The sequence below is a fragment of the Coturnix japonica genome, chromosome 1, assembly GCF_054131305.1.
Source record: "Coturnix japonica strain WE chromosome 1, WE-NBRP24, whole genome shotgun sequence".
In the NCBI taxonomy this organism is placed as follows: domain Eukaryota; kingdom Metazoa; phylum Chordata; class Aves; order Galliformes; family Phasianidae; genus Coturnix; species Coturnix japonica.
In genome coordinates, this window is record NC_140663.1 from 103,781,154 (window position 1) to 103,793,504 (window position 12,351).

General features: G+C 42.3%; 1 protein-coding gene across 1 annotated transcript in view; it reads left to right on the forward strand.

The window, feature by feature from the left end:
- Positions 1–7,679: 7,679 nt before the first annotated feature.
- Positions 7,680–12,351, forward strand: part of CFAP47 (cilia and flagella associated protein 47) — a 227,488-nt gene continuing 222,816 nt past the window's right edge. Inside the window, exon 1 of the mRNA XM_015884388.3 lies at positions 7,680–7,864. Coding sequence (XP_015739874.2) covers positions 7,694–7,864 — 171 coding nt within the window. The 5' untranslated portion in view covers positions 7,680–7,693. The remainder of the gene's footprint in view (positions 7,865–12,351) is intronic.

Genomic DNA, 12,351 nt, shown 5'->3' on the forward strand with positions numbered 1-12,351 from the left:
AAGGTGTTCCTGCTAAGGCAGGGGATTGGACTAGATGATCTTTTGAGGTTCCTTCCAGTCCCCGACATTGTGTGATTCTGTGGGTCGTGGGAACTGCAGCTCCCAGAATTTAATCTCTTTAGGATCTACAATCACAGGCCCAGCTTTCTGCAAGACCAGTTGCACTGGGGAATGGTAGGGAGACCCAGGCATTATTTAAATTCCATGGTCTGTACCTGCTGTCTTGACCATGTGTTTTTTTTTTCAGCTCCTTCCATTTTCTATTTTACCTCCAGGTGAGCAGGAGCAGGAGCAGGCAGTGCCCTAGATTATGATGCTCTGCTACCTCCAGCTGTAAGATTTGCAGTTAAGGGTTTGTTGTCAATCAGCTGTGAGCTGTCAGTGGTCGGTAACTTCTTGTTCTGACTACACCATCACGTTTAACTTTATCCATCATTGGAAAGCTATACATTCAAATCTAGGGAACGATGGCAACTGTATTGATCATAAAAATGCACTGTAATGTGCTCTTCAATCAAAAAACCCCAACCTTTTAATAGTAAAGCGTTGTTTTATTATTTGCATTGACCTTAGTGAGCAATAAATATTAACATATTCTTTTATCCTTTCATATATTGAATAAGTGACATCTTTCTCCAACTATTCAACATTCTCAATCTGTTATCTTTAGTTTATTAATCCTTCCACTTAATTTCAGATTGTGACTTCTCATCTACAGTTCTTGTTTCTCTCATTTCAGTAACATTTTCACATGTAAGCCTTTTGTAATATTTTAATATTCTCATTAATTAGTTTGTTCTAGCAATGCATGAAAGGCTTCCTAAATGCTTCAAATATTTCAGTTACTTTAGGTACCTCAAAGACTTTGTGCCAAAACTTCTAGCATTGTACCTTCAAATATGTTTGTTTTAAGCCATGAGCTGTGCTTTAATTTTGAGTCTAGTAGAAATTTAGTGAAAGAGAGAAATGTTACTTATAGAGGTACTTTTGTTTCTATGGCGAATATTCACATTTATATTTTTCACCTATATTGTTTAAATGCTTCAAAAAGACTCAGACTTTTTAGAGCTTAATGTCTTGCACAGTCAAAATAGATCTTTGTAATTTTAACTATGTTTTTACTCTAGTGGACTATTTTAATGCTTATTCGCCATTGGATTTTCTAGTTTTTAAGTTGAGACTGAATGTAACTATGATGAGGCAAACCAAAGATTTCTGGACAACCAGCCATGTATTTAAAGTGCCAAAACAATTGTCTACTGTCAATAAAACTTATCTTGGTGTTCTTGGTGCCTCTCCACTAGTAAGAACACCTTTATTTACAAACACAAATCTTGGTTTTAGAGGCACAGTGACTTTGTCCATGGATGATAGACCTGAACTAGCATGGTGGAGTAAATGAGCAACAGTGTAAAGATAATCAGCAATTGCAACTAACCAAAGAACATAAGTATGCTGGAACTGAACATCTTTCTACCGAGACCGGATGTTCTCTAAAGGATAAATTTTATTACAACACCAGCTACAGGAATTAAAAAAAAAGAAATTAGATGTTAGTAAATTACATGGATTCTATGTTGTTGAAAATGTAATTAGATGAACACAGGATCTTTTTCATCATAAATGTTTCAAAATGTCCATGATGACTGTGACAGACCAACTTGGTTGATTACCAGGAAATGCTTCACAATCTGTGGTTAGATGTAACAAGTGGTTAGTTAAATATTGCACGTTGTAGAGCCCCTGAATCTAGTGCAGAATGACAGAGAAATGCTGGCATAGGGATTCTACCATAGAGAAATGCCTATCATGCTTCTAGCTCTGTGGGGAAACCTCACAGGGAAATGTTCCAGTGCTTGCTGAAAGCTTTAGGGTTAGATTATGCCACATTAACAGCTAATTCAAATACAGCAAATTTAAAACTAATATTAAAATGCTGTTAAACTTTCTCAACAGAAAATGGATTTGGGCAGATGAATTTATTTTCAGAATGCAGCCAAAACATATAAAAATCTTTGAATAATAGAATGCAATAGTGTAAATTGCTATGCTACATGTGACCTCTCTTTTGACAACAGTGAAAAGAAGAGCACTGTCATAAGTATAGTGGCTTTCTTGATCTCTGCAGCTCAGTGCACAGCTGTTCTCAGTGATGGAAGGCTTGCAAGGAGAGACAAATGAGAAATAAGTCATGCATACAAATCCCTAATGCACTATAATTCTTGTGGCTGATAGCCCCAGCTAAATGCCTCCTCCTTAGAGTGATAGTTATAATCTGCATACCATTGATTTGTGCAAAATAAAAGACTAATTCTGAAACACAGTCCATTAACAGTTGACCACGGAGAAGAGTGTATGACAGTCTCCTCAAACACTCCGCTTATTTTGAATATTTGAGATGTTTATCAAGAATACTCTGCATAAAGTGTATATCTGTATCTCCAGCACTAGGGATAGTTCTTTGATGGTAACTCACACAGTGTACATCACTGAGTGTGCAATCATCAACAGTGCCTGTCCAGCAGGAACAGAGACCTTTGCGTTGCTTCTCTTCCTCCCTCTTCACTTCCTCTTCTCCCATAGAAGATCTGCCCATTGCAGCCGCCATCAGGCCTCCCCTCAGCTCCTCTGCTCTGGGCTGAGCACACTGAGGGGCCTCAGCTGCTCCTCATATGTCTTGTCCTCCAGACCTTTCGCATCTTTGTAGCCCTCCTTTGGGTGTTCTCTTATAGTCTTGTATCTTTCTTACACTATGGCGCCCAAAACTCAAGGTGAAGCTGCACCAGTGCAGAATTCAGTTCCTAGTTAACAGAACATAATAGATACCTAAGTAATGAGATGAGGCTCTCAACAACTCCCTCCCCCCAAACTATGAGATCTGTATAGATATCCTTTAAGACTGGTAATATGGGTTATCCATTTATCTTCTGGATGATTGCTTTGATTATGCACTGCTTGCTTCTGTTGTTGCCTTACAGCACTGATGGATGGAAGTGTTATATACTATATGGGAGCTTAATGAAATTTCTAAAAGAAAGCTTATTGCTGAGCTAAAAGAATTGATTACAACTCTGGAGTGTCTTAAATGCAAGCCCAACATTTTTGGGGGTTGGACTCGATGATCTCTAGAGGTCCCTTCCAACCCCTACAATTCTGTGATTCTGTGATTCCCCATTAAATGTTTTCACTAAGTCTAGGAAAACTTAGAAAATGCAAAATGTCCACTCTATGTAGACTAAAATAGAAATATATAAAATATGTTATATACATAGCTGATAAATTAGGACCCAGTATAGTAGGTGTAATGCAATGCAGATAAGATGAAAGAATTGCACATCTTTCAGTGGCTCAGAAATGGCTCCTTCAGAGGAGCTGAAAATGTATGGAAATGCTGTTACAGCAAGAGAAATGTATGACAGTGAGAAGAGATCAATGTAATGCCTGTTCTTTGCAGAATATCAATACAGACAACGTATTAAACTGTATTTGAAAATAAAGTATCTATATATAGATTTAATAGTAGAAAGCAACATTTAAAAATAGTAGGTGACTAGACAAGTGAAAACAAGCAGTATAGACAGATCCTCAACTGAAATAAAAGTATATAAACAGACACCTAAGCTGAGAAAGAATTATTAGGATAGAGATGCATAAAATAATCAATAAAATAGTGAAGGTCAGCTGAATGCCTGTGCTTCTCCTTTTATTCCTGGTATGGGAAGAAAAAATAAGAAGTAAAAAAAATGGTTACAAATTTCATAAAAGAAAGCGTATGTTGACACAAGGCATCATTAACCTACTGAGTAGCATGAATTCCCCAGAGTATGTATCTTCTGTACTTTGCAAGCTATGTTCTATCCTAATTCCCATGTAATACAATATGGAGGCTTTGTTATTGATCTTCAAAGCCATCACTGGATTAAGGACCCAACTAAACTGGGTAGTATCCCTTCATCTATAACTTATGAAGACAAATGAGTTCTCCTAGCATAATCCAACATTAAACAGTGATGACATTCATAAGGATTAAGGGTAGTTTTTTCAGACAAAGTGGATTGATGTAAGGAGAAACCACAGAAGGTTACACTGAAACATAGTCTGACTGGTTTTAAAGTGTAGAGACATACCAGTTTGCTAATGATTTCCAGCTGTATGTGAAGCTACAGTAATAGAATTATTAAGCATCTCAGAAAGGTGAGTACGTAAGGAGTTGAAAACTAGGGAGTGACCAACATCCAGACAGTCACAGCACAGATTTAATTTATCTTACTGAGCACTTGGATTTTAAGGGAATAAGTTGGATAAATTGCACAAAAGATGTAAAAGGTAGATGTATAATAAAGAAACATGGAATTATACCACAAAACGGATAGACATAAATTTTCAGCCTTCAGGTTAAAGAAAATAAATTCACTAGGATCTGAACATGCTCTTCAATAGTTTTATCACTACTGCCTAAGAAAGATTATCAAAAGTGTTGAAGTAACTAGAGAGCAGGAGACCTGCATAAAGTCTACATGAGAGATGGAACTCTATTTTAAATACCTATGTAAGGGTGGTAGATGATCATCCTTTGAAGGTACTCATCTCTTTTCTCTAACCATAATGGAAGCTAAAAACAGACATCAAGTGTGGCAAGATGCATCCCACCATTAGTAAATTTGAAAAATCACATCTTAGTTGTGTAGAAATTTCACACTGTTTCATTGATACCAGTAGTTGTTAACACCTTGATATCAGCCTGGAAACTCTACCGGTCTCATTAAAGTTATATACCTGAAGTGAAGCATTACAATGATACATTCTGCTTCTGCTGTATAGATGAGCTCACTGTACAACTCTCTGAGCTGAAAACATATAATCAAACAATGCAGACTATATATACTAATAATACAGATTTTTAATCTACCAATTTCTACAACCTCTCAAAAAAAAAATAATAAAGGGCAAGAAAGCAGGTGTTTGTGATTAGCTTGTCTAACTTACAGTCTCTCTGTTTCTCTCTTTTTCTCAGTGATTTTGGTTCTGCTCTTTTCAATCCAGTCTGAGAAAGGAGGTCTCAAGAAGGGCATTTCTTGCACGTGTTGTAAGGACTGATGGCTTCATTGAGCAGAAACACCCCATAAAATCTTCATTAGTTCTGCTTCTCAGAGAATGCTCTGTTTGGTGAAGAGACCTTTAGAGCCCAAATCTGTCATTTTCAACATTCTCATTTTCCATTAAGCAGAACAATTTGCAAGATTAAATGCAAAGGAATATATCTTATTATTCATCATGATTTCGACTTCATCTGTTTCTGACTCTCATAAGCTGATGTAAAATGAACTGACTTCATTTATTTTACCAGTAAGTGGCCCTATTTCACTCAGTATATTTTAAATACGTTTATTCTTCCTGAAGTAAAATAAAGAGGTCAGCATTCAGTTGAAATCCCAATTCCTCTGGATTCAGTTCCAGGAACAAAATGCTGTATGAGTGACAGTTTGGTTAAGTCAGTTTAATTGTCTCAGGTATCACTATGATTTCTTGTTGCTGAATTACTGTCAAATGAAAGGATTTGACTGTGCTTTTAGAGATGGTAAATAAATGAGATGTACTTCTGATCCAATAGGTGACTTGGTTGGTTCACAAGCATCTCTGGCCTGCATTTAGAACATGCGTATGTATGGCCAACATCTCAGTTTTTGAAATTTTCTAATACATACGGAAGGAAAGAACAGACTCATGATGGTTTTCCGACTCTCCATCTGGTTTTACACTGACCATGGACACAGGATATACCTGACCAAGCGTGGGGCTACTTCATTTTACATAAATTATCTTTGTTTACTAATTGCAAAGAATTAATGATGTCATTCTGTTTAATTTTTTAAACCTAGGATCTGGGAGAAGAGTCCGAAAAGAAAACAGTCAAATGAGATCTGCAAGGTCTTGCTTAGAAAAGTTGGAAATATCTCAGAAATTCAGATGTGGGGGATACTGTAATTGTAAGATTATACACTTCATTCTGAAGACTATAACATAATTTTAACAAGTTTGATATGAAGCTTTATTATTTGTCATGTGATAACACTAAGTTGAAAGCAGTGAGAACAGTGCAGGTTATTGTACTGTAAAATTGTGTAAATTTCCACAGAAGTAAATTCACTCTTAGTGTGGTCACTTGATTTAATGATTAAGAATCACAGAATGGTTTGATTTAGAAGAAACCTTCAAGATCATATAGTTCCAACCCCTTTGCTATAGGCAGGGAAACCTTCCACAGACCAGGTTGCTCAGAGCCCCATCCAGCCTGGGCTTTGATGCTTCCAGGGAGGGGGCATTCACAGCCTCTCTATGCAACCAGTTCCAGTATCTCACCACCCTCACAGTAAAGATTTTCTTCCTAATATCTAGTCTAAAAACCAACCCGCTTCCAGTTTAAAATAATTTCCCCTTGCCCTGTCACTACAAGTCCCTCCTCAGCTTTCCTGTAGACTCCCTTTTGCGTACTGGAAGGCCTTCTTCTTCCCCTTCCCCTCCCTCCCTACAGAAATCAAGTTAATAAAATAGACTCGAGTACTCATCCCAAAGAGCTCCTCTCATATCCCTTGGTTTTATTTTCAGTGCTTGCAATGGCACGCTGCCACTAGTTCTAAAGTAATCTACAGATGGGTTGCTATCACTTGAATTTTTAGGAAAGAAAACCCTACCTGTTAGCAGCCTTCTCCATTATCAGAAACAAAGGCTCACTCCTCTCGCTGTGCCCCCTCTGGGTTTCTTGACCCATTAAAAATAAGACTTGTGCCCTTTTTGTTCTTGGCAGCTCAACCAGCTGCCATCCGTGTTTGCAGCTGCTCTCACGTTCGGCTTTTAAAACACATATAGCTTGAGTCCACGAGCACTTTCAGGGGATGATGTAATCCATGGGAAAACATTTTGGGTTGATCAAAATTGATGTTTGAGGATTTGTACCTGCCGCTCCCCCTCTTCTCTTCTGCTACATGGAAACAAAGAGCAAAATGGCCCGTTATCTGCCTAAGTGTAGGATTCTTGTCAGGAGCATTTTACTGCTTAAATTACAGCACATGAAGGCACAGAGATACAGAACTGGAACATACCTTCCTCAGCTCAGTAAATTCATGCAATGAATTATTACTGCAGTCACTGCCCCAGCAGACACTATGCTTTCCATCAACACACAGCCTGGTTAGCGCCTTGTCTGGTCTATGCAGACCATGCCTATGAGTAAAGAGAAGAAGAAAGAAATCAGGCCCCTTCTATTTTATAAATTTATTTAGAACGCACCCTTGCTTTCAGTAACCTGGGACAGGATAAACATCCCTGCTTATATACACACGCTCCACAACCTCTGTCAGAAAGAGGGCATATGCAGTGTGAGCCCTCTCCCCCATGCTGCCAGGAGCCATCAGCTGAGATACCTCCCCATTGGTAAACACGGCCCAAAGGGCAGCGGCCATTTCGGTGCCCCCCCTAGGGACCAGAGGACCCATATGAGAGCAGGGCACTACCCTCACCCTCATATAGCGCCCACCAAATGGCAGGATGTGGGGCAAGGACCCGCCCCTGCACGGCACCTCCTCTTGTAATTGGTGGGTTCGGATGAGTCTCCCCTTTTGCTTCCAATCAGAGCTCCGCGTCCGGTGCTAAGCGACCGTTTCCAGGCAGCAGCTACCACCGCCTTGGAGAAGCGATGGCCGCTATGTCGGACGGGTGGTGGGACGTGGACGGGGTGCGCATCACCCCGCCCGAGTTGCTATTCACTGCCGCGGTGCCGGGACGCCGATATCGCGCCGCGCTCAGCGTCCGGAACCTGCGGGTAGAGAGCTGTCGCCTCCGGCTGCTGCCGCCGTGCCGGCCCGAGGTGAGGGTGAGGCGGTGGGTGTCTGCCCCAGAGCTCCCGACCGGCCCAGATGTGGGATGTGGAAATAACGGCGGCTGTTTGGGGGTCCAGAGGAGGGCCACAAAGATGATCAGGGGCTGGAGCACCTCCCCTGTGAGGACAGGCTGAGGGAGTTGGGTTTGTTCAGCCTAGAGAAGAGAAGGTTGCGGGGTGACCTCACTGCAGCCTTTCAATACCTGAAGGGAACTTACTCCCAGGAGGGGAGTAAACTCTTGGAAAGGGCTGACAATAGCAGGACTCCACTGGCAGAACAAGGGGAAATGGTTTTAAGTTAAAAGAGGGAAGATTTAGGTTGGATGTTAGGGGAAAGTTCTTCACTAGGAGAGTGGTTAGGTCCTGGAACAGGCTGCCCAGGGAGGTTGTGGATGCCCCGTCCTTGGAGGTGTTCAAGACCAGGTTGGACGGGGCCCTGGGCAACCTGATCTAGTAAAGGTGTATGTTTGGTGGCCCTGCCAGGCAGGGGGGTTGGAACTACATGATCCTTGAGGTCCCTTCCAACCTAGGTCATTTCTGTGATTCTGTGATTCTGTGGGGGAGTGTCCTAGGTTACCTGCTACTCATGAGGAAGTTCAGGTTTGCTTTCTGGGATAACTGAAACTGCTTGGCCCTGGAGCATGTCCAGAGAAGGGTGATAATACAGTGAGGGGTCTGGAGCGTGAGTCCTATGGAGAGTGGCTCTCCATATGAGGAATGAGGAATATGAGAATATTCCTTCTCTTCAATATGAGAATGAGGAAACAGATTGTTCATAATGGAGAAGAGGAGGCTCAGGGGAGACCTTATTGATCTCTGCAACCATCTGAAAGGAGGTTGTGGTGAGGTGGGTATCGGCCTCTTCCCCCAGGCAACAGCAATAAGATGAAAGGGAATGGCCTCAAGTTGTGCCAGGAGAAACTCGGATTGGATATTAGGGGTAATTTCTTCTCAGTAAGAGCAGTGATGCAGTGGCACAGACTGCCCAGGGAGGTGGTGCAGTCACCATCCCTGGAGGTGTCCAAGAGCCGTGTGGATGTGGCACTGAGAGATGGGCAGTGGGCATGGTGTGATGGGCTGCTGGTTGGACTGGGTGATCTTAGAGGTCTTTTATAACTTTAATTATTGGATGAAGAATATTCTCATATTGAATTTCAAATGAGGCTGCTGAGCTAAAGCTTGTAAGTCTGAGTGAAATGATCTCTGGTTTCTTCAGCTCAATATTTTCCTGAGGCGATCAATGTGAAAAGAGCTTCCTTGTTCTTTAAGTCTATTATTTTAATAGAATTTAGCTTTCTCATATGTCATACTTGTTACCTCGATCTGGTAACCTGGAGAGTCAAGTCCCTTTGTGAATGTGTATCGACGGCCCCGACCAAGTCACAGCTGTTTGTTACACCATTATGGTGAGCGGTAAAATGGCGTTTATTGGAATGTGAGGGTCCCTTATATAGGTATCCAGTTTCATCCTTATCTTTTATACATATGCATGATCCAGCAGGGGAGGGCCTATCACGTTACATCCTGAGGGTCCGATTTCGCCTAATACAACATCTCCCTCTCCCCATGCTTAACAAAACCATGCCCCGTTACAACGCAAGCGCCGATCCTAATCCTAATATATAAAAGTGTTAGTACTTATATAAATTTTTGTGGTGAGTTATTTAAAAAGTGACGTAAACATGCAGAGGTATGTGGTGCAGTGTGTAATAATGTTAGTGCTTCTTTAGTTAGTATTTTCAAGGCATCTTGGGCTATATTATACAGTTCATCCTTCCACTCAAAGCTTCTCATATATCTGCTGGAACTCCATTTTCTCATTCAAAGTCCTTGCACCTGTGCCTCTTGAGCCAGCAGCAGGAAATCTATTGCAGCTCTATTCTCTGTGACCTTCCTGCTCCCCAAGGACACGTATCTTGTCCTTCAGGAGACGGTTGGTCCTTTCCACAATGCTTGTCCCTGGGAATTCCCAGGGATGCCTGTCGAGTGAGATATTCCTCAATGCTCCTTGAGTAGATCTCGAGATGAAGCACGTGCCATTGTCTGTCTCGATGTGTCGCAGCACACCAAGGACCACGATGGCAGTGGCCCAGTGTCGCTGAGCTGCAGGGGACTTAAATGTTAACATAACCATCACTCAATCAAGACCTTGACTGATAATACACTAAACAGAAGATTACATGTAACGTCATAATTTTTGAGTTGACATATACACACTCATTCCAGCATTCATTTTAGACTATTCTATAAATGGAAATTTCTAAGCTAATGTATTATTACTTATCGATAACTATGAGGTGGCAAACCACCAAAAGGAGAGAGAAGGAACACAGTAGTGGTGGATGCGATAGGCAGTGCCTGCAGGGCGTCCCCTGCTTCAAAGTGCACTTTGCCTTTCTCACCCATCACAGATTCTCTCCTGTGCAGGCTTTTTCACATGTACTCCATATATGCATGGCCAGTGCATGATACAGAGCCCAGGTGGAACACCTGCTCTTAAAAGATAACAAACCACTATATTAGATCTCTCTACAATACAAACTACTCAGAAAAGTTATTAACAGCTATAGTCACTTATTTCTATTGTTACTTGCTTCACCCTTAGCTTTCTTCTTTTTTCTTTTAATTGGTAAGCTTTTTCTTGTTGACCTACTCCTACTATAGTTACAAAAATCATCTATGGGTAGTATAGTAATTCTTGATGCAGTATAGAGTGAGATGCACTTGTAACTGTCAGAAAACAAATATCTTTGCACTGCTGTGTGCACATTGCATTCAGCCCACTACGGGCAAAACTCATCCTGGGATCTTCAGGACCTGCTCTAGTACGGCTGCCACCGTTCCATCCAACTCCACCACCACAATTCCCCCTCCATACAATTTCAAGCTCCATCAACAAATTTGTCCAAGTCCCTACCCTAGTCCCCTAAATGTGTATATTATTGGGAGAAAATGAAGACATTCTTGCTCCGACTAGCAAGAGATACTTCTAATGTCTTGCTTTTGTCCCCATTCGGAAGTAACGATTTGTTTACTTTCGCAAGCGGCGGAGCCGAGGGGCGGGGGGGGGGTAAGCAGTGAGGGGGGGCAGCGCGGGGGTTTGCATTCTCTTGCTGGCACTTAAACTTCTCTGGCTAGAGCAGATCACATTCAGTATTTTAACTCACTATTCTTCTGTAACCTTTTTCCCGTTTTTTTGTTTTTCACAATTCCACAACTCGAACCCTCAATTACACTTCCATGTAACATTAATAATTCCACTTCCATATAGCATTCATGTTTACACATCCCTATAACATTAACAGTTCCATATACCATTTGCATTTATACTTTCATATACCATAAACATTTAACAATCACAAAGACAGTGACAATAATCAATACAGTTTATCCTAAGTATTCTTCCTCTCCTCCAAGTTATCAGCAGGAGTTTAACCGACTCCAACTCGGGCTGCAGTGGCTCTCTCATCAGCTGGACTTGTTCCTGCTTCAGAGGCTCCACTCGAGCCCGGGGCCCCCTGACCGGGCCCCCAATTAACGATAAAAAGGAATGCCTCCCTTATCTTTGACCAATCCGAGATTTGGTCGCTCTTGTTCTCCCCTCTCCCTCCCCCCAGGTAGAGCTGGACCAGCAGGGTTATGATGACTAGGAACGCCTCCGCCTCCGCCCCCGCTGATGAGGATTGGCTTCCATCTTGGTTAGTCCTATCCACCCCGCCCCACGGGGCGGAGCCACACCCACAACACATCCCATTTCGAGGAAGGGACCCATCCTCCCGCCCCTGCTCACTCCCCTTCCCCACCCCCAAGGATGGGCGAAGGAGTGCAGATGATACCGGTTGCTTTGGATACCGATATGGGGCCTCAGAGGAAGGCTTCTCCTGGTCAAGAGATAAGGATGTGGAATGTGTGGAATGCTGCTGGACGGGGCCATCTGCTCGTTGTTCAGCCGGATCAATAGGTGCGGTTGGGATGGCAGGCGCCACCTTGTCTTTGTCTTTCAAATCTTCGGATCTGCAAGAGAAAAAGCCTCCCGACCCAATTCCCAAAGCAGCCCCAAGCCAAGCATCAATCTTCCCTTCTTTCCAAGACGCTTTCAGCGCCCCAAGCACCAACCCCCACGTTTTGAGCTCAGCATCTTTTTGCTCATTCATTGCGCGCTCACAGAGCGAAAAAGTTAAAGAGTCCCACTTATTGTGATCCAAAATCACCCGAGGAGAGGAAAGCTCCCTCTCCTTTTCAAGACAACTAATGACGGCCGCAATGTCCTTCTTAGAAGGCGTAGCTTTCCTACCATAGTAGGTTTTACAAAGTTGCAATACTACTCTAATGACGGAATACATTTACCCAGAGACCTGAAGTCTTCCTGGTCTTCTACGAACTATCGGCCGTAGGATAGGCGCAGCGCTGCATTCCCCTTTGCACCCCACCGAGAGTGCTTCCACGGGCTCGAACCGTGGATACCGCGTCCGTCA